At 42.8% G+C, this 22057-nt stretch overlaps 1 protein-coding gene and 1 long non-coding RNA gene across 6 annotated transcripts in view; one reads left to right on the top strand and one right to left on the bottom strand.

Moving 5' to 3' along the window:
• Positions 1–332: 332 nt before the first annotated feature.
• MYOF (myoferlin) overlaps positions 333–22057 on the bottom strand; it is a 148155-nt gene continuing 126430 nt past the window's right edge. For 4 of the 5 annotated variants that reach the window (XM_014558348.2, XM_014558349.2, XM_006183660.3 and 1 more), the window contains 8 exons: positions 21022–21110; positions 20837–20932; positions 17783–17924; positions 9292–9391; positions 4663–4853; positions 2846–2955; positions 2329–2476; positions 333–906 (listed from right to left, as the gene is read on the bottom strand). In XM_014558348.2, the coding sequence (XP_014413834.2) occupies positions 868–906; positions 2329–2476; positions 2846–2955; positions 4663–4853; positions 9292–9391; positions 17783–17924; positions 20837–20932; positions 21022–21110 (915 nt within the window). In that variant the 3' untranslated portion in view covers positions 333–867. Of the gene's footprint in view, positions 907–2328; positions 2477–2845; positions 2956–4198; positions 4300–4662; positions 4854–9291; positions 9392–17782; positions 17925–20836; positions 20933–21021; positions 21111–22057 lie in introns of those variants that run through there. The other variant, XR_004323874.1, reaches the window with a different exon arrangement.
• On the top strand, positions 10845–20909 carry LOC116667118. The gene is made up of 3 exons (XR_004323876.1): positions 10845–11214; positions 19037–19094; positions 20707–20909. It is a non-coding gene; the product is annotated as an uncharacterized LOC116667118 (long non-coding RNA).

Raw genomic sequence — 22057 nt, 5'->3', positions numbered from 1 at the left:
CTAGTTGTGTGGCCTTGGGCAAGTTACTGAACCTCTTTATGCCTCAGTTTCTTCAACTGCAAAATTGGGCTAATAATGTTATCCACATTTACAGGGTTATCTTGAGGACGCAATGAGTTAATATGTATAAAGCACTTAAAACAATGTATGCGTAGAATAAACACTTTAAATAAGTGCTTATTACCTTCATTTTGGCCCAGTGATTGAGATTTTGCAGTGCATTTATAAAGGGTTTATGGCCAAGTGATTTGCCCCACCATTCCACCCCCCCGAGACCCAGAGGACGAGAAATTGCCTCCTTCCCAACTTGGCCCACATCTACAACAAACAGGTATGTGTCAAAGGTGAAATGTGTTTATTTGGGTTCATCACAGAAGTTGAATAGAGTCTCCTGACATTTCTCCATATAAAATATAACAGTGGTTACAGGTATAAATAAAAAATTCCTCTCACTATTCTAGTTTATAATGCACAGTCCTTTGGTTGATTATAGATAAGTATATGAAGTCAAGATGCAGAAATGTTCAAGTTCAGTTTCAGCAATTTCTAAAGCACTGAATTACAGAACTAGGACGCATTAAAAAAAAAAAGAGGATTTTTAAATGGAACCAGCCACCTTGAAAAATATTGTGAAAAAACATAGTTAAAACTTCTAATACTTCAAAAGATAACAAGATAAAAATGTTGCTTGTTGGCCTAACTTCGTCCTAGACCCTCTGGGAACTGATGGGCCTCGGTGAAGGAATGTAGCATGCCCCTGGAATGTAGTCTCCAACCCAAACAAAATCACTCTTGGTTTTGGTCTGTGAACAAAGACAGGATTCCCTCATTGCTGGATAACTCTATAGAGAAGAAGCCTTGCTTCCATCATGCATTTGGCCTCACGATCTTCATTGACAAATAGTTCTGAAAAAGAAACAGAAATAGGTTAAAAAATTATATATGTGTATATATAATTATAAATATATATATATATAATTATAATTATAAAATATATATAAAATTTGGGGATCCTCATTGGCACTGTTTAGGACCAGATGAGTCTTGCTGGGGGCTCCCCTGTGCATTGCAAGATATTTAGTAGCATCCCTGGCCTCTACGCACTAGATTGTAGCATCCCCAGTCGTGAGAACCAGAATGTCTCCAGACAATGCCAGATGTCCTCCCAGGGGGGCAAAACTGCCCCTAGTTGAGAACCACTGGTTTAAATCAATAGACTCTAAATCAGGAAAAAGAAATAACTATGAGGAGTTTTTTCAAATGGTCAAGACATACTGGACTACCTACAACGAGGAAATAGCGTGCATGTACTCATGATTAACAAGCTGTAAGTATTGGTGGGGGAAACGAAGACATCAAATCCCTGCGAGTGTGGTTGTATGACTAAGCTACTAAACACCACATAATCGATACTACTAATATGACCTGACGTGAGAGTCTCTGAACGCCTGGACTATCCCTTCTCCACTCAGCAAACTGAGCGTAAACGCCCCCTCCTCGGTGAAACCGTCCTCAGCGGTGCAGTCCTGCAGTCGTTTGTTCGTATCCTAGAACAGCTTGCCTCATAGGAATTTAATTGTTTGTACATAGTAATTTGCTTGTCCCAGGATATGAACTGCTTGTGGACAGAAATTATGCGTTGGTTCATCTCTACATCCCAATTCCTGACCTGCCAGAGATGCTCAACAAATCCCCTGAACGGAGGAATGAAAGTACTACTTCTAGGCACACTGACAAGCCTCCCATTTGGACTTGCCTTTATGACTGGGGAGATTAAGGGAGACTTGAGGGGGAGGTTATGAAATGTGGGCCTTAAAGAATGAGGGAGGTTTGGCTAGACAAAACACAGGCAAGGGAACAGCACTGGCAAGGGGGTCCTGGCAAGTGAGGGCAGTACTTGCTTGGGGAGGCCAACTTTTGAGTTTGGGTGGAGTTCAAGGCCTGTGGAGGCCTAGAACAAGCCCAGATTTGGGGATCTGTGAGTGCCAGGTTAAGGAGTTAGGACACAGGATGGTTTGGAACAAGAAAATCTGAAGGCAGGAAGCTCCGCCGGCAATGCTGGCGGTCGTTCAGACACACGCTGATAAAGGCCTCAGGGATTTCCCCTAGAATTCCTGAAACCAAAGTTTTTTCTCCAGACCATGAAGTTCTGCCCATAATGCATGAAACCCCGAGAATGTGATCCTCATCACAGGACACATTAAATTTTCCCAACACCACAACCGCTACATAGGTCCTTTTACTGGACAGCAACAGAGGCAAGTGCCAAGTGGGGTGTAGGACCATGATTCCCACAAAAGGAGCCAAGACAAGGCCAAGGACTCTCACCGGCAAGGAGTAGAGGAGCACAGCCAGGAAGAGCAGCAGGATGAGCAGGATGAGCAGGCCGATGATCACCCACTTGAATCGGCGCCACACGATGAACCGCATGGTCTTACATGGGTTGGTGAACCAGAGGAAGGAGGTTTCCGGGCGGCTGCATTGCAAAGAAACGGTTTTACCTACCGAGCTTGGGAGGGACAGAGCCTTTACACCTCAGAGCGTGACCCAGTTTAAAGAATAAGGAATAACATTTATAGTGTCAAGAAAAGATATCATTCCCCTCAGGTGGCTGAGAAAGATTCTTTAACCTTTTATGGCCTCCTGAGATACTGAAGACACACTGGACTCCGGTTTCACGGGAAGGAGAATGGTTCCAGTGAAGCCAGATCACTAACCTCTCCATCCCCCATCCCCACTACTCAGTACAGAATCAAGACAAGGCTAATCCATTCCATTAAGCCAGCTGGAAGGGGGGCTTTCAGACTGCAGGTGTTTGGAAGTCAGAACAAAGCGGGCCTCTCACTTTGGTGGGTCTAGCTTGGGGTTCATGTTGGGTTCATCTCGTCCCTTCCCAGCTGGCCTCTCGTCGGCCTCCTTCTCGTTGAGGACTTCCAACGTCATCTCCACTTTTCCCTGCAGTAAAGTAGAACAGATTAAACACATGACATCACGTTTCACAAATATTTTCACTTCGACCCAAGGAGTATTCCCCAAGCAATGATTTTTATTCTTGTAAAACAATCCTTAGATTGCCTTCAATTTTCCCCAGGAGATTTCATCACATTTCCTCTTCCATGTGTTTCTGAACCAACGCCATGTGGGAAACTGAGAGGACAAATTGCTTTCCCTCCTCCCTGCTTTTCAGTCTCTGGATCCCCATTATTCCAACTTTCTCACATCTGTCTCCTTGCCTGCTCATGCACCTCCCTTTGTAACTTTGCTTGGACCCAGATTAACCTGAATACTGCTCATAACAACAGCTAACACTGAGCATTAAGTGGGGGCTCCAAGAGCACCTCCATGCTTCATGCCCACCATGGTATCCCCACTGTGTGGAACAGCGTGGGTACTTAGTGGGCACTTGATGTACACAAGCTAGAGGAATGAATGAATGAGTGAATGAATGAATGCTGCCTCCCTGCACTGGGCACTGCTTAAGCCACCTTATCTTGTGTAATGCTTGGGGCAACCCTATATATAAATCAGGTAGGATACTCATGTGCACATGAAGACACTGACGCTGTAAGAGGTCTAGAAACTTGCCCACTTCTAGAACCAGGCTAAACCTAGGTTCTAACACTTTCTAGAACCCTGGAGCCCACGAGGTCACCAACGATTTGAGAACTCCCAACTCTGACAGTCATTTAGGTGGTGGAGCACAGATGCCTCCTGTCGAAGAGTCAGACAAGGGTGGGTGTCTGATGGCAAGGTGGGGCTTCTCCAAACCTGTTCCTAGAATCTATAAAATGGAGATAATGTCTACTTCGTGGGGTTGTCAGCAGAACTAAATGAGATTAGGTGCAAACTAATCTCTAGTGGCAGGAAGCTGCTAAATGGTTTCCTGGGCCAGGGTAGGGGGAACGAGGGACTGCAGTGGGCACAAGGAAACTTCTGGGGTCACAGGAATGTTCTGGATCTTGATTATGGTGGTGGTTTCATGAGCATATACATCTGAGAACTTACCAAATCGTGCACTTTAAGTGGGTGCAGTTTATTTTATGCAAATGATCCCTCAAAGTCTTTTGAAAAAACAAGATGATGAATGTAAGGCATTTTGTAAATTGCCTGGTTCCTAATCAGTGGTGTAAAATGTTAACTATTATTAATAATATATAATGAATGAGGTAGTCTTTTGTGACAGGGCATGGTAACTCACACTTTGGCTTCTACATCAAAATAGATCTTGAGTTCTCCACTGGTGCTTGTAATGTCTAGCCTTCAAGGTCCATGGAAGTCAGCACTCCCTGCTGCCCTCCTCTTAAAAAAAAATTTTTTTTTTATGAGAACAGCTCAAATTTGAAGTTCCTTGTTCTATACTGAATTGTACTAGAAGCTCATATGAATTAGCATTCTTGGTGAAGGAGGGTCCTACAGAAATACAGTGCAACCACATAGGCTCCCAGTTTGACAATTCCAATCCCCCCACCTTCCACTCAACCCCCAACATATGCTCATGGCATCTGCCACCTTCTCTTAAAATCCCAGGTACAAACCGTTTCCATAACTTAAAAGTACCACCAGTTTAACCTTCCTTATCTTCTCTGGAGCAAATCTACTCATAGAGGGCAAAACCTAAATGATAAAAGGGATAAATGACCCCCAAGCAGGAAATACTCATACAGCCATCACACGGGCGCCATCTTTATCTGCATAGCACGGCCACCATCCTTTCATGGACTTCTGTTCAAAGAGAGAGGCTGTTTTCACTTTAAGGGGGTTCATGGCTTTCAGGTCTGGAATCATGTCCAAATTGCATTTCTCTGATGATTTTGCTGGAATGATGGTGTGATGCAAATCAAGTTCCAGGAAACCTAGCCAAGGAAACATTAAACCCAAATAAATTTCAAGTGGATCCATCGTTGTTCACAAGGGAACAGAATGTTGTCAGAAGAGGGGTAGACCATGATTTTCAACAGGTGATAGGTGAGTTAGAGAAATGGACCCTGGTAGATAGTTAAAATTATTCGCAGATCAGATGGAAAGGGGCAGAAGAAATATCTGTCCACTGTTCTGCATCTCACAGAGAACTACCTGTTTTATTTCTCAAAGACAGGAGCATAAACCAAGTTCTTCTGCAAGCTCAGAAGAATTAAACATCTAAAGGCAAAATTTCCACTGAACTTGGACTTGGAATTTGCTTATACTGAACTTCCCTGAATACAGTTATTTGGCTTTGGGTAAAGACACCTGGTACTTGGAACATGGGAAGCTGCATGGGATAGTCAGGTTCAAGTATCTCCTAGTGTAACCTCAGAAACAAGAGCTTGAGAAGGAACAATGAATTCTCAACAGAAAATTCTCACAAGGAAGTAGGAAACCCAGCTCAGGGTGCCTGGAGACACACATTTATTCTTCCTCAATGTAAGGCATTAACTCTATAGTAGCACTTTAACTGACTGCCTTTTGGGGTTTGGGAACTCCTCTGAGCCCTCTCCTGATTGATATGGTTATGATTTTTAAGTGACAAGATGAAGGATTTCAGAAAACAAACAAATAAGGAATCAATATAAATATTATAACTGGGAAAACAAAAGCTAACATTAAGATACAAGATGGATTTAAATGACATATTAGACAAATTAGAGGAGGCAATGGTTGAACTGAACTGTATGTCAAAAAAAAATCCAGAATGAAGCACAAAAAGAAAAGAATGAAACAATATATCAAAAAAGACTTCCTTTTTCAACGCTGACAGGTTAAAGACCTTGGAAATCTTCACTCCTGTCCTTACAAGAATGAAGTGTTAAACAAACCAAAAGTCAATTACTTTTGTTGAACCATAAAAAAACTGAAGTTGCAAAGGCAAATCACCACCCTTAAATCTGGAAGAGACAGGCAAATTCAGAGAGTCATAGGCGAGATTTGATTACATGGAGCAGAAGCCACTGGAACTACAAACAAGTAGACACACTAATATGGTCATTTTGATAAGTTGCTGGATGTAGAATTTGTTATCAAGTCCTCACAGTGAAGATCCAGAATGACCTTCTTGTTGCTGTGGCAAGGACACCGTAAAAATAAACATTGCAAAATATACCCAGAACATTCTCTATTAAAAAGGCCCTCTCTCCAGAGGAAAAGACTTTATTAGAACTTCACTCCAGCTGGGGGAAGGAATTACCCCATACCGCAGCCCTTTTCCAGCATTCTTTTCTCTAAGGGACAGTGGGGTGGGAAGCCATAGCACAGGAGAGACACATGTGAAATGAAAGTCACAGCCCAGAGACACAGGTCCTCTGGAAGACAGATTGAATCACAAGATTATAGACTGCTTCTCCAACCCAACACCTTAACACCACACCAACAGGGCTCCAATATAACAGCCGTAGATTGCAGCTGAAAGAGATGCAAGAAGCAGACCTTGCAATTCTTGCAAGGAATTCTTGGGAAGAACAAAATCAACAGAGGAGATGGAAGCCCCTGGCAGCTTCGGCTCCAGCAAACATTTGGCACAGCTCAGCTCCTAGTTGGACTCACATAAATCCTCACACTAAAGGTATGTTTATATCAGGTACTATGACTCCATATAACATTTCTGGCTTAAAGGAAAAAAAGTTACAAGGTGTGCTAAAAGGCAAGAAGAAATTCAAACTGAAGGAACAAAGCAGTCATCAGAGGCAGACTGGATACGCCACAGCCTGGGGCCCAGTCTGGGAGGAGCCACTACATTTTTATGAGTTTTACCTCCAGGAACTCTAACAGATCCTCACAGTGAAGATACAAGGGAAAAACCCTCATATTTCAGGCAAGGGGAGGGAAATAAAACCATGTTGAAATATGCCCTGAATGATCTTTATAACAAAAGCCTACTCTCCAAAGGAAAAGACTTCTGAAGACACATCAAACCTGGAGGGACTGTTGCCCACCTCCAAACACTCGAGCCTTTCTTTCTTACCTAAGGGGAGGAAGCAAGTTGAGAAGCACTTGTGAAGGTCACAGCTCAAGGACGGAGACCCTAAAACACTAAGATTTAATCATAAAATTATAAAAATGCTTCCCTTCTCCAATGCTTTACCACCACACGGAAATGTCTCCGGGATAATTGTGGATTGCTGCTGCAAGGGTTGCAAGAGTCCTGTCGGGTCAGGTCTGTGGATTCCTGGGACAAGGGCTGGTATCCAACAGTAGCAGCAGAGAGCAGCAGGGAGGTTGTGGCAGAGTCGCCATAAACTGCTGGCCTCAGACACTGCCCGTCAGCTTCTGATGGTTCCACAGCCCACAAGGCTTTCTGGAGCTAATGCCGGCTTTTATTTTGTCTCTCCTTTTTATGATAACTGCAACCGTTTGCCTACTAGCCATTTTGAAATACAGTCATTCTCTTTCATTGTTGTCGACTATTTTATTGAAATTCCGAGGGGAAACCCTGCACCATTCTTTATGCTTTATAAGTGAGCATAATACTACTGTGGACAGGAGATGTTGCCTGCCTTTCCAGGGAATAAGAAATGTTTTCTATCACCCCAGTACTACAAGGATCAGGCCATAGGCCACTGCAGCTGCCCACCTGAGGCTATGCCCTGAGGGGAGTTCAGGATGGAGACAGACTGGAAGAATTCTGTGCCTTGGATCTGACCCTAGATAGTTAAGATGCATATCTAAGAAATAATTTCAGTGAGCCCAGAATCTTACATCTCCCCAAGCATAGAAAAGCACTAAGATCATTAACTTGAGATGTCTGTTCTTTGGGATTAGCAGTAATCGTTTGATATTAGACTACCTATTTATCCCCCCCCCCCAGCAAAAAGTCCTATATATCCTGGCTCCTCCCTTATCTCTTCAGAGTAATTCTTCAGAGCTCTCTGAGAGGCTGTCTCTGGGGCTATAGTCCTCAGAAAGATCTCTGAATAAAACTTAACTCACAACTTTTAGGCTGTATGTTTTTCTTCAGACAACACTTCCATACTCATTTGTTTGTTCAGTTCTTATGAAGGACCAACTAAGTCGAAGCTACTGCACTTGGGTGCTGTGAGGGTTAGAGGAATAATGAGACACAGCCACTGGCCGCCGTGAGCTTTCCTTTTGCCAGGATAGATGTTCTGGAAGCAAGGAGATGAGCCAGGGACCAGTGTACCAGTTGGCTAAGAGGAAATGAGGTCTGAACTGGCAAGTGGCAGAGATCATTGAGCTGAGGAAATAAATGTGCCTGATGAAGTAGGTGACAATGTCTAGACTGAGGAAAGAGAGGAGCCACAGAGGACTCTGGGTACTCCTGGCTGGGTGGCTGGGACAACAGAGAGGCTGTGAACAGCAAAAGCACTTCATGAGGAGAGCAGGTATGAGGTCAGGGAGGAAAGGCTGAGTTTGAGCTCAGTCACGGTAAGTCTGAGGTGCCTGCCGAACATAAAGGTGAAGGTTTCTGGTGGGGAATGGGGAATAATCATCATGATAGTTTCTTTTCTCTTTTGTTTTACCTGAGATGTAGTTGACCTATAGCATCATGTAAGTTTAAGGTGTATGATGTGTTGACTGGATACACTGCATGTTGCAATCTGAGTCATCGTAGTGTTTCTTATTATTAACCCTCAGGTGCCGGGGCTGTCGGCTGCACGCACTGGTTTAGGGGTCACGCTTTGCTGAAAGTGGAAGTTGAAGCTTCCCTTCCACTGAGGTGAGGTTTGGTGAATCACTGAGGGAGCCTAGGGAAGAGCCGCAGAGCCCCAGGGAAGGCCAAGGCCTGTGTTTACAGTGTGAGAGGAAGAGACAGAGCAGGCTGATGAGACACCTGAGGCCCGGGAGAGAGATCAGAACACTGAGTTGGGCGCGGGCCGAGAAAGGTAGGGACCCCAGGTCAGGAAGGGGGGTCTACCACGGAGAAGGATGGAGAGAACAATGGCTGGGGACGTTAGGGGACCTCAGTGACTTTTGAGAGCAGCATGGAGGAGGAGGGAGCCAATTCTGAGGTGCTGAGGAGAGAGGAGGGGGAGACAGAGGGAGAGGTTTGGAAGTGGAGGCAGGGGTGTGGCATCCCCTTGTGAAAACAAAATTTGAATCTTCATAGCAGGACAGGAGGTGGTGCAAGAGCCTACAACAATAGCCTCACGGAAAGGGGTGCTGTGCCCACTTCTCAGAGGACCTGAGACAGCGGACCCGCAGGCCACATCACTCAGAGGACATCCAGACAGTGAGTGTGACCCCATCCCCAGGTACCTACACTACTGGAGATTTAAGTAATTGATCCCAAGTGTACATTGATTTTACTCATTGCAAGGACAGTTTCTTAGAGAAGAGTATCCCCAGTGCAAGCCTTACCCAAGTAGTCATCCAGAGAAAACTTGTCATTATCCCATATCTGGATGATCAGTCTGGGCGGGACCCGAAATTCAGTTTGGTCAATACTCCAGAAATGCTCCTGAAATGCCAAGAGGGACAGACAAACCAAATGACACCGATTACCAGACCCTTAAAACCCTCCCCTTGGGCTCCTGGAAACCCTGATATTAAGGCACGGGGCCACCTCTCTGCTTTGCAGCCCGACTCGAAACCCATCCCTTTGGCCACCCCTCCACCCCATGTGTACATAAGGCAGTTGGGCTCCCCAGGAAATCTCAAGACCACCAGATGGGTGACAAAAAGGATGTCCCAGGCAATTCCCAAACAGAAGGTTTCCTGCCATGTTCCTATCAGTGTGACTTCCTGCTCCCACTCCTGGGGGAGTAATTATGTCTCCTGTCCTGAAGAATATGGCCTGCTTAGATTATCCTCCCAAAGCCAAGCTATCCTAGGCCAGACCACAATATCCCCTACTGGGGTGTTACTTCTGCTCAGCAACCTTCCGCCCACCCCACAGACTTCCCCCTCAACAGGGTATCTGAGCACACTCATTCCACGTGGGGGTGAGACTGGGGCCCTGACTTCACTCTTTTATCAGTGGGGATTTAAAATGTTCTGGCATTTTTGGCTTTTGAAAAATATTGGGTTTTACATACTGTGGTCAACTAAGACCCTCAAATCCCTCATCCTAGAATTAGGTGGAGGGAGGATGGGGTAAGGGTCCTCTAAGTTCTTACCTCTGGTCCCTGCCTCTGCCCAGACAATATCAGCCAAGGATAAGGACACGTCCACAGCCTAATTACACCTAAGTTCCTCTGGCCCCAGAGAAAGAATTCCCCCAGTGCTTCATGAATTTGAAGGATGATTGTTGGGTTATTTCTGGTTTTTCAGATGAACATCCCAGGAATGTTCCCCTTTGCAAGGCTCAGAGGGTCTGGCTGTCACGCTGAGAAGCCCACTCTGCTATGGTCCGGCCCTGCCTGACCGTCCTGTGTGGGCTCCTGCTCCAAGGACCAGTCTGGGTACTGGGAGGTCCAGCTCTATATGTGGGTAAATAGGAAAGGTAACTTTACCTGAAGGCCGACCTGACCCCCAACCCCTCACTTTCCCCTGGTTGTCTCATCATCTGAAAGTGTGCAAGGTTCAGCGTCAAGTTGAGCCTGTCTCTAGAAAGTGCCCTTTGAAAGCATTCATCTCACTTGGACAGAAAACGTGCTTACTATAACAGTGTCAGCACTGAGTAGGGCCAGCAGGGGGGGTAAGGCCTGGCCAGATGGGACATGAGGGGGTGTGTGTATATATATATATATATATATATATTTTTTTAACACCTTTATTGTGGTATGGCTCCTGTACAGTAAACTACACATATTTCAGATGTACAATTTGATAGATTTTGATTGATGTATACACCAATGAAACCACCACCACAATCAAGATAGGTAACATTTCCATCACTCCCCAACAGGTGCAGTTTCTGAATTCCCAATTTATCCCTTCCCACCTCCTTCAGACCCTGGTAACCATAAGTTTGTTCCCTATGTGAGTCTATTTCTGTTTTGTAAATGAGTTCATTTGTGTCCATTTTTTAGATTCCACATATAAGTGATATCATATGACATTTTTCTTTCTCTTTCTAGATTACTTCACTCAGAATTACGATCTCCAGGTACAACCATGTTGCTGCAAATGGTATTATTTTATTCCTTTTTATGGCTGAATAGTGCTCCATTGTATAAATATACCACATCTTCTTTAGTCATCTGTTGATGGACATTTGGGTTGTTTCCATGTCTTGGCTATTGTAAATAGTGCTTCTACGAACACTGGAGAGTATGTGTCTCTTTGAATTGTATTTTTCTCCAGATATATGCGGAGGAGTGGAAATTGCTGGATCACACGGTAAGTCTATTTTAGTTTTTTAAGGAACATCCATACTGTCCTCCATAGTAGCTGCACCAATTTACATTGCCACCAACAGAGTAGTGGGGTTCCTTTTTCTCCACACCCTCTACAGCATTTATCATTTGAAGACTTTTTCATGATGGCCATTCTGATTGGTGTGAGGTGATATTGTGATTTTGATTTGCATTTCTCTAACAATTAGTGATGTTGAGCATCTTTTCATGTGCTTGTTGGCCATCTGCCTGTCTTCTTTGGAGAGATGTCTATTTAGCTCTTCTCCTCATTTTTTGATTGGGTTGGTTGGTTTTTTGGTTTATTTGTTTGTTTTGATATTAAGGTGTATGAGCTGTTTGTATATTTTGGAAACTAGTCCTGTGTCAGTCACATCATTTGCAAATATTTTCTTCCATTCTGTAGGTCTTTTAGTTTTGTTGATGGTATCCTTAGCTGTGCAAAAGCTTTTAAGTTTAGTTAGATCCCATTTGTTTATTTTTGCTTTTATTTCCAATACTCTAGGAGCTGGTTCAAAAATATATTGCTGTGATTTTTGTCCAAGAGTGTCCTACCTATGTTTTCCTCTAGGAGTTTTATAGTATTTGGTCTTACATTTAAGTCTTTAATCCATTTTGAGTTTATTTTTGTATATGATGTTAGAGAATGTTCTAGTTTCGGTCTTTTACAGGTAGCTGTCCAGTTTTTCCCAGCACCTCTAACTGAAGAGACTGTCTTTTCTCCATTGTATATTCTTGCCTCCTTTGTTGTAGATTGACCGTAAGTGTATGGGTTTATTTCTGGACTTTCTATCCTGTTACATTGATCTATGTGTCTGTTTTTATGCCAGTACCATATTATTTTGACTTCTGTGGCTTTGTAGTATAGTCTGAAGTCAAGGAGTGTAATTCCTCCAGCTCTGTTCTTCTTTTTCAAGATTATTTTGGCTATTCAGGGTCTTTTGTGTTTCCACACGAATTTTAACATTTTTTTGTTCCAGCTCTGTGAAAAATGTTATTGGTAATTTGATAGGGATTGCACTGAATCTGTATATTGCCTTGGGTCATTTGGCCACTTCAACAATATTGATTCTTCCAATCCAAGAACATGGTGTATCTTTCCATTTGTTTATGTCGTCTTCAGTTTCTTTCATCAATGTCTTACAGTTTATAGGTCTTTTGTCTCCTTAGGTAGGTTTATTCCTAGGTATTTTATTCTTTTTGGAGCAATGGTGAATGGCATTGTTTCCTTAATTTCTTTTTCTGCTATTTCATTGTAAGTGTATAGAAATGCAACTGATTTCTGTATATTAATTTTGTATCCTGCAATTTACCAAATTCATTGATGAGTTCTAATAGTTCTCTGGTCACTTCTTTAGGGTTTTCTATGTGTAGTATTATGTCATCTGCAAACAGTGACAGTTTTACTTCTTCATTTCCAATTTGGATTCCTTTTAGTTCTTTTTATTCTCTGATTGCTATGGCTAGGACTTCCAAAACTATGTTGAATAAAATTGGCGAAAGTGGGCATCCTTGTCTTCTTCCTGATCTTAGCGGAAATGCTTTCAGCTTTTTCCCATTAAGTATGATGTTAGTTGTGGGTCTATCATATATGGCCTTTATCATGTTGAAGTATGTTCCATCTACGCCCACTTTCTGGAGAGTTTTCATCACAAATGGATGTTGAATTTTATCAAAAGCTTTTTCTGCATCGATTAAGATGACCATATGGTTTTTATTCTTCACTTTGTTAATGTGGTGTATCACATTGATTGATTTGTGGATACTGAAAAATACTTGCATCCCTGGATAAATCCCACCTGATCATGGTGTATGATTCTTTTAGTGCATTGTTGGAGTTGATTTGCTAGAATTTGTTGATTTTTGCATCTATATTCATAAGTGATATTGCCCTATAATTTTCTTTTTGTGATATCTTTGTCTGGTTTTGGTATCAGGATGATGATGGCCTCATAGAATGAGTTTGGAAGTATTCCTTCCTCTGCAATTGTTAGGAATAGTTTCAGAAAGGAGAGGTGTTAACTCTTCTCTAAATGTTTGGTAGAATTCCCTTGTGAAGCTGTCTCATCTTGGACTTTTGTTTTTGGGAGTTTTAAAATTATTGATTGAATTTCAGTTCTGGTAATTTGTCTATTCATATTGTCTATTTCTTCCTGGTTCAGTTTTGGCAAATTGTACTGTTCTAAGAAGTTGTCCATTTCTTTCACAATTGTCCTTTTTGTTGGTGTATAGCTGCTCATAGTAGCCTCTTATGGTTCCTTGTATTTCTGTGAATTCGGTTATAGCTTTTTTTCATTTCTGATTTTATTAATTTGGGCCCTCCCTTTTTTCTTGCTGACTCTGACTAAAGGTTTATCAATTTTATTTATCTTTTCAAAGAATCCGCTTTTAGTTTCATAGATCTTTTCTATTTTTTTAAGTCTCTATTTCATTTATTTCTGCTCTGATCTTTGATTTCTTTTCTTCCACTAACTTTGGGTTTTGTTTGTTCTTCTTTCTCTGGCTGCTTTAGGTGTCAGGTTAGGTTGTTTACTCAAGATTTTTCTTGTTTCCTGAGGTAGGCATCCCTATAAACTTCCCTCTTAAAACTGCTTTTGCTGCATCCCAGAGGTTTTGGATCATTGTGTTTTCATTTGCCTCAAAATATTTTTTGATTTCCTCTTTGATTTCTTCACTGAGCCATTGGCTGTTTAATAGCATATTGTTTAGCTTCCACATGTTTGCAGTTTTTGCAGTTTTTTTCCTTGTAGTTGATTTCTAACCTTATAGTGTTGTGGGAAGAAAAAATGCTTGGTGTTATTTCAGTTTTCCTAAATTTATTGAGGCTAGCTTTGTGGGCCAGTATGTGGTCGATTCTGGAGAATGTTCTATGTGCCCTTGAGAAGAATATGTATTTTGTTGCTTTCAGATGGATATTAAGTCTGTCTAGTCTAATATGTTATTTAGGGCCTGTATTTCCATATTGATATTCTGTCTGGATGATCTGTCCATTTGATATAAGCGGAGTGTTAAGGTCCCCCACTATTATTGTGTATTGTCTATTTCTCCTTTTATGTCTGTTAACAATTGTCTTATGTATTGAGGTGCTCCTATGTTGGGTACATATGTATTTACAAGTGTTACATCTTCCTGGATTGATCCCTTGAGCATTACGTAGTGTCCTGCTTTGCCTATTTTAACAGTCTTTATTTTAAAACCCATTTTGTCTGATATAAGTATTGTTACTCCAGCTTTGTTTGATTTCTGTTTACATGGAATATCTTTTTCCATCCCCTTACTTTCAGCCTGCACGTGTCTCTGCTCTGAAGTGGGTCTCTTGTAGACAGTGTACCCATTCAGCCAGTCTGTCTTTTGGTTGGAGCATTTAATCCATTTACATTTAAGGTAATTTAAGGTAATTATTGATACGTATGTTCTTATTGCCATTTTGTTCATTGCTTTCGGTTTGTTTTTGTAGGTCTTTTTTTTTTTCCTTTTTCTCTTTGTTCTCTTTTCTTGTGGTTTGATGACTAGAGAAGTTCCTTTAACATTTGTTGTAAAGCTGGTTTGGTAGTGCTGAATTCTTTTAGCTTTTGTTTATCTGTGAAGCTTTCAATTTCTCCATCAAATCTGAATGAGAGCCTTGCTGGATAGAGTGTTCTTGATTGTAAGTAGTTCCCTTTCATTACTTTAAATATATCATGCCACTCCCTCTGGCCTGTAGAGTTTCTGCTGAAAAATCAGCTGATGACCTATGGGAGTTCCCGTGTATGTTATTTGTTGCTTTTCTCTTGTTAATTTTAGTATTTTTTTCCTTATCCTTAGTTTTTGTCAATTTGATGACTATGTACCTTAGTGTGCTCCTCTTTGAGTTGATCTCTGCACTTCCTGGACTTGGGTGGCTGTTTCCTTTCCCAAGTTAGGGAAGTTTTCAGTTATTATCTCTTCAAAAATTTTCTCAGGTCCTTTCTCTCTCTCTTCTCTTTCTGGGACCCCTATAACATGAGTATTAGTGCACTTCATGTTGTCCTAGAATGCTCTTAAACTATCTTCATTTCTTTTCATTCTTTTTTCTTTTTTCTGTTCTGCAGTAGTGACTTCCACTAATCTGTCTTCTAGCTCACTGACTTGTTAGTCTATTCTTGGCTCCTTCTGGTATGTTATTCATTTCAGTAATTTTATTCTTCAACTCTGCTTGGGTAATCTTTATATTTTCCAACTCTTTGCTAAAAACTTAGCTCTCTACATCTATACTCCTCTTGAGTTCTCTGAACATCTCCATGAGTACTTTAAACTCCTTCTCAGATAAATTGCCTATCTCCTCATCACTTATTTCTTCTTTTGGGGTTTTATCTTGTGCCTTGCCCTGGAAGATATTCCTCTGCCACCTCATATCGTCTGTCTTTGTATTTTTAGGTAGTTTACTTACATTTCTCAACCTTGGAGAGGTGGCCCTCTGTGGGAGACGTCCTATGCGTCCCAGCAGTACACTCCTCTCTTGTCACCCAAGGGCCAGGGTGCAGCAGGCCCCAGTGTAGAGTCTGGCCTGCATTTGTGGATTCCTTCCATAGGCTTTGGGGTTGTTTTCTTATTTCTGGTATCTGCTCCCCTCCATGAATGAGGCTAGACTAGAGGCTTATGCAGGTTTCCTGGCAGGAGGATTCAGTGCTTGCCCACTGCTTGGTGAAGGTTCGTCCTGGACCTCTGGTGGTAGGGGCGTGGTAGAGGTGTTTGTCCACTGATGCGTGCGGCTGCATTTCCACTCAGTATGTTGTTTGGCCTGAGGCTTCCCAGCACTTAAGCCTGCAGGCTGTTGAGTGGGGCTAGATCTTGGTGCTAATGATCCTATCAAGACGTCAGCCTCCAGGAAAGCTCATGTAGATGAACACTCCCAGAATGTCTGCTACCAGCTTTTATGTCCCCAAGGTGAGCCAGAGCTGTCCCCTACCTCCTCAGGAGACCTTCCAAAGCCAGCAAGGAGTCCTGGCCTGGGTTCCTGTGGAATCACTGCCTCTACCCTTGGGCCTGGCACACAAGAGATTCTGTGTACACTTCCCAAAAGAATGAAGTCTCTGTTTTCCCCAGTGCCATGGGGCTCCTGGAGTTAAGTCCTGCTGGCTTTCAAAACCAGATGTCCTAGGGCCTCCTCCTCCCAATGCCAGAACCCCAGGCTGGGGACCCTGACGTGGGGCTCAGGACTGTCACTCTTGTGGGAGGGCCTCTGTGACTTAATTATTCTTCAGCTTGTGGGTCGCCCACCTTGGAGGTATGTGGCCTGATTATATCGTGAGCACAACCATCCTACCATCGTGTTGTGGTTCCCTCTTTATGTTTCCAGTTGAAGATGGTCTTTTTTGCTAGGTTCTAGTGTTTTTTTTGTGGGGTTTTTTGATAGTTTTTTAGCAGTCAGTTGTGGTTTTGTTGTGGTAGCATAGAGAGGCAAGCTCATGGTCCTGCTACTCCTCCATCTTGACTGGAAATCCTTGAGGTGGGTATATTTTGATCAGGTGTGGGGTGTGGGGTGAGATGGTGCCAGGCAGAGCTAGGGAGAGTTTATAGAATATGGACAAGGAGGGATGGGGTGAGGGCCTATAAAAGAAATCTGCTATTATTACCTGCCCAGGTTTTAGGCCCCCTTTCTGGGATGAAAGCAGCCAGACTGTCCTTAAAGATTCATGCAATTTGGGAAGAACCAACTCTATCCCTCTTGCACCAGTCAGAGCACTACATCCCTGGGCAACATTGGTTGGTTCAGAGACAGGCCTGTGACCTCGAACAGGCAGACTCTGGGGCCCAATTTCCAGAACCTGGTTAGTGCCTTCAGGGATTTGTCCTCCCTCTGCTGAGAGGCAGGATGTAAGCTAGGGCTGCTGGCAGCCATTCTGCCTCCACCAGGGAATGAGGCCCATGGAAGAAAGCCAGCAGAGGAGCAGAGAAAGTGAGAGCGGTTTCTAAAGACATTGGTTCAGCCTGGGATCCAGGCGTTCCTTAAGCCAGCCAACCCTGGACTTTTTAATAATGTGAGCCCATAAATCACCTTTTTGGTATAAGCCAGTTTGAGTTGAGTTCTATAAGTGAGAGTCTGACAAATTAAGACCAGGAGGGCCCTGAACCCTCATGGATGTGCTTCTGAAGGAAGCAAGGCAGATGCTCAGGGTTAAAATGGCAGGTAAAAGGGAAACTTCACCTACTGTAGTGTTTCCCCTCTGGTTAATGAGTCCAGCAGTGCTGCTTATCAGTGGAAGAAAGTGGTCTCCCCGTAACATAAACATATACGTAGGTTGTTGTAAATATTGATACAAGACCCCCACATCTACCTTTTACCAGATCCCTCTGCCTGCTGCCCGCCTGTTGGGGGGAAGAAAAGTTGTGCTCCTTACACCCCTAACCACACAAATAGCTGCCATAGCTGTGTGACCCTGTGTAAGTATCTACACCCCGGGGGTCTCCAAGTCCCCATCTGTACCAAGAGGGAGCTGGCCCCATGACCTTGGAGGCACTGAGCAGCTCTGACCTCTTCTGAGTGCCTGTGTTAAGTGTGCCACCATTCCCCACTGGCATATTTCAGAGCTTACCTTTTTAGCAACGATGCAGAGTTGTTCAGCTGGGAGGTAGTCAAATGGGAAGACAAACCTCCAGTTAAAATTCCCTTCGCCATCCAAGGACCTGTAATGGACATCTGTTTTCTGTTTGTTTTCTTCATTGCCAGGAATCCAGCTGAAAAGCAGAAGCAAATAGACTTAGCTTCGTGTGATTGAGAAGTAATCTAGCCGCAAAATTGTGCAGTGATTAGAAGAGTCAAGGGCAGGAGAATTAATGTACTTTTCTTGGGCAGGTTCCAGTTATCTATGGAGCTAGGGGGTGATTTATGGAGGGGAGGCACTCCATTGCCTCCAACACAGGTTGTAGCCAAATAAAATATAATTCCTCTAAAACCAAAGCAGGAAACCCTTTAGACTTCAGTTAACAGGGATAAGGTGAAATTTTCTGGAAAATATCAACAACTGGGCTGCTATTTTGGGAACGCTGAAGCTTGCTGGCTATGACTGTAGTCTCCCTGACTATATAACTCATCCGTGTCTGTCATCACTGCTGATAGGCTCAATGAATATGGGTTAGTTCAAAATTTTAGCGTTTCCTTTTCCATATTTTACTTAAGCAAACAGGCATGACTTAAGTAATCTTACAGCTTCCTTTTTAAATTATTCCTCAATTTGATCACATTAATGAGACTAGCAAGGGAGATGTAAGCTGCTACTTCTATATGCGTATCTATAAAAATTCATATCCACCAGCAATGTAACATCTTCACTTTTGACATCTGTAAAGTTGCTTTTGGCCTGTGCCTGGCATACAGTAGATGGGTTGAAGGGGTGCATGAATGAACGTGGCTGGGAGGAAGTGTTGTCACATCTACCTGCTATGGGGAAGGCTCTTGGTTTGGAACCAGAGAAATACGAGATTTTAGACTAGAAAAGTGGAGGAATGCATGGTTCTCAACACTGACTGCACATTAGAGTCACTGGAATCAGCTGGGGAGCTTTTAGAGATAATGACGTCAGGACCCCACGGGGAGAGACTCTCGGTAGGAGGCCAGTCTGGCTGTGAATTTACTCTTCCATTGACTCTCAGCTTCATCTCCCATGTGTAAAATGAGGTTAATGATATGTGCTCTCTTCAGATGGTCCACACGAGGACAGAATGAGAAGGCCAGGGTGGGAAGGGGGAAATCCTTAAGTCACGTTTACGACCGTCGCTATGAACCAGGTCAGGTATGTAACATGACTTATTTTATTCTTCCCAACTGTGTAACTATCTCCATTTCACAGATGAGGAAACTGAGGTTCACAAAGGATCTGCATCTCACACAGCTAGCAACAGACAGAAGTAAGTATAACCCCTAGGCCTGCCTGACTCCAAAGTCCAGGACTATCACTCTGCTCAAAGGACCATGGATTCTAGAAAGTCATGTGCTGACATTAGATCCTATTTTTGGTAGTGGTATTAATACCAATCAACTACAGTAGTTTTACTTTTTCGTAGTCAATTAACTACCCAGAGAACTTAGTTGAGTCTTTCTGACAATTAACTTTTAAGCTCTTGAACTAACTCCCTGAAGAGAGTCCACACTCTTTGGCAAGGACCTTGGTAGCTTCACCTCCTGGTCCATCCCCAGATGTCACCATCACCCTCCCCCAGATCGCTTACCCCTGTAGCTCTTCCCTCCCTTTTTTCATGAATCTTTTTCACATTTTAATTGGAAAACAAGTTAAACAACTACTCTAAGTGTATGTATTTGTGTACTTACCGGGTGTTACCTACAAAGCCATACCTACAAGTGTAGTGCATTATTCATCTTTTCACAAATAGTATTTAGATTTTCATTCCAAATAGAATATGCTACTTTAGATTGTGCTTTATTCTTTTGATTACTGGAGTTTTCTCTCCGTCCAGTATTACTTGAATTTGTTTCTCTGATTGGAAAAAAAATGCTTATGATACTCAAATAAATTTGCATATATATAATTAGCTGGAATTAGTTTTCCTTGGGGAATGGTAATAAGATCCTGAAATGAGAAATAATGAAGAACTTAATGAACCATTCCCTGTTTAGACTGAACCTAAATAACAGTAATTATGTCTTTACCAAAGTTTTGATTGAAGGCCACTTGGGATCCTAAGTGAAACTTTGTCCTCACTTTATGAATATATTAAATTTCAACAAGTCTTATCTTTTACATATCAAGGAACCAAACTCAATCCATGTGAAGTGGTAATATACTATCTAAATTTTCCATAGTATGATGGTTAATTTGATGGGTCAGTGTGACTGGCCGTGGGATGCCCAGATTAAACATTATTTCTGGGTGTGTCTACGAGGATGTTTCTGGGTAAGACTAGAATGTGAATGGGCAGGCTCAGTAAAGTCGATGGCCCTCTCCAGTGTGGGTAGGCATCATCCCATCTGTTGAGGGCCTGAATACAACAAAAGGCAGAGAAAGAAGGAATTCACTCCCTTTTTTTTCTGCCTCATTGTTTGAACTGGGATATCTCATTTCATCTTCCCCTGACCTCAGACTGAATTACACAAGTAACAGCATAACGAGCACCTATGACACTTCACACCCTGGAGGCAGGCACTCGGGAAATGATGGTGGAATCAATGATTTTAAAGATTCTGCTCATGTTTCCTTTTTTTCTGTGGACCTGAGCCGCTGGTAATAAAATCTAAAATCCCTAGAAAAAGAAATTTTGGAAGCTCTACTTTTGTTTATAGAGCTAGTTATTCAAGGTCTCAAAAAGGATTTAAAATGAACTATATGACTAAAAAGGCTCAGAAATAACAAGTCTGCTTAACAAACTGAACAAAACCCGCTTTCTTAGAAGAGAAGCAGAGAAACACTGAGCAGTTCTGATCGGCATGAGATGCCTCCACTTACAAACAACGTTCACGTGGGTTTCTTTCTTTCCTGTTCTTTCTCCCTTTGTCTCCCTGGAGCTCCCTAAACAAACTGCATTAACGAGATAAAACAGCTTCGAGCAGCCAAGATCCTAGAGTGGACACCTTCAGTCATGAAAGAGAGCCTGTTTTGTTCTGAGTGTGTCAAAGACTCGCGCGCCGGCCTCACCCTTTGACGTAGATGTCGCTCATTTCCTCCCCTGTGATGCTCTTCTCGTCCAGGACAACATCCTTTGTGTTCCAGATGATCACACGCAGGTAGTACCTGAAAGGAGCACATTTAGAAGGTTCCTTTTTCCTCTGGTCCTGACCCAAGACCCCAGGGCAATACAGCAGGGTCTCAAGATTACTTACTTTTTGGCTTTCCGGGGGGTGATGTTGAAAGGAGGGCCTGGTGGCCCCAAACTCTTGGGGAAAACATCCACCCACATCTGAAGTTTCCCCTAGATCATTCAAAAATGAAAAGAGGAAGTTATGTGATGGGTGGTAGAGGCTACAATTTTCTTTCATATTTCTTAGGCGAGACTAGTTCTTTGGGTCTCCTAATTTATTAGTCCATATGGACAGCAAAAAAAAAAAGGAGTAAAAGAGTGAAGCAAGACGAATCTTATACCATCAGTGTCACTCAGACCATCCACCCCATTCTCTCCCAGGGGTCTCCGATGGAGGTGCGTGCCCACCTGTATCATAGTCTGAGTCTTCCCACTGCTAACACCACACATACACACACCCTCTTACAACAACTTAAAGTTGGGCTCTTCTCTCAGAACAGTTTTCATCCTGTCCCTCTATCGATCATCGCATTGTCTACTTGATACCAGTCCCAGTATTGTGACACCCAAGGGTTTCTCTACTTACCTCCAGACAGAAAGCCAATATAATGCAAAAAGGTATTTAATTTTTTAAAATAAAGAATTAACAGCATGGCACTTTCAAAGGAGAGACTCAGACAATGACAAGAACATGACAGTTCCCCCAAGATGGGGGCTCCCACCAAGGGGGAGGGTGAAAGTCTGGACTGACAGCTGTGCTGCCATCTTGGTGAGGCCCCTCTCAGGTCTTTGACTGCCCTAGACCAGGCCCATCTATCTGACTGGAGTACTCTTCCAGACAGGCGAGGAATGCCATTACTAAACTATCAACCATACGATCCAACTTAAAATTCCCCAAACTGTCTTTCTTTGGATGTTTTGTAGACTCTGCCTTCATGACAAAAACAGACTGGTCTTTAAGTAGGTTGCCAAGGAAACCACTCGATTGGCTTCCTAATGCACTGTGATCAAAATGAATTAACTGGAGCTCTTGAAAAGGGATTATATTTTACCATGATCCTGACTCTTTTCCAGCTAATCTCTAGGGCTCAAGGTTCTACAATACATCAAGCACGCTG

The sequence above is a fragment of the Camelus ferus genome, chromosome 11 (assembly GCF_009834535.1).
Source record: "Camelus ferus isolate YT-003-E chromosome 11, BCGSAC_Cfer_1.0, whole genome shotgun sequence".
Classification (NCBI taxonomy): domain Eukaryota; kingdom Metazoa; phylum Chordata; class Mammalia; order Artiodactyla; family Camelidae; genus Camelus; species Camelus ferus.
The sequence above is the reverse complement of the archived record's forward strand: the minus strand, read 5'-3'. Positions and strand labels throughout refer to the sequence as shown.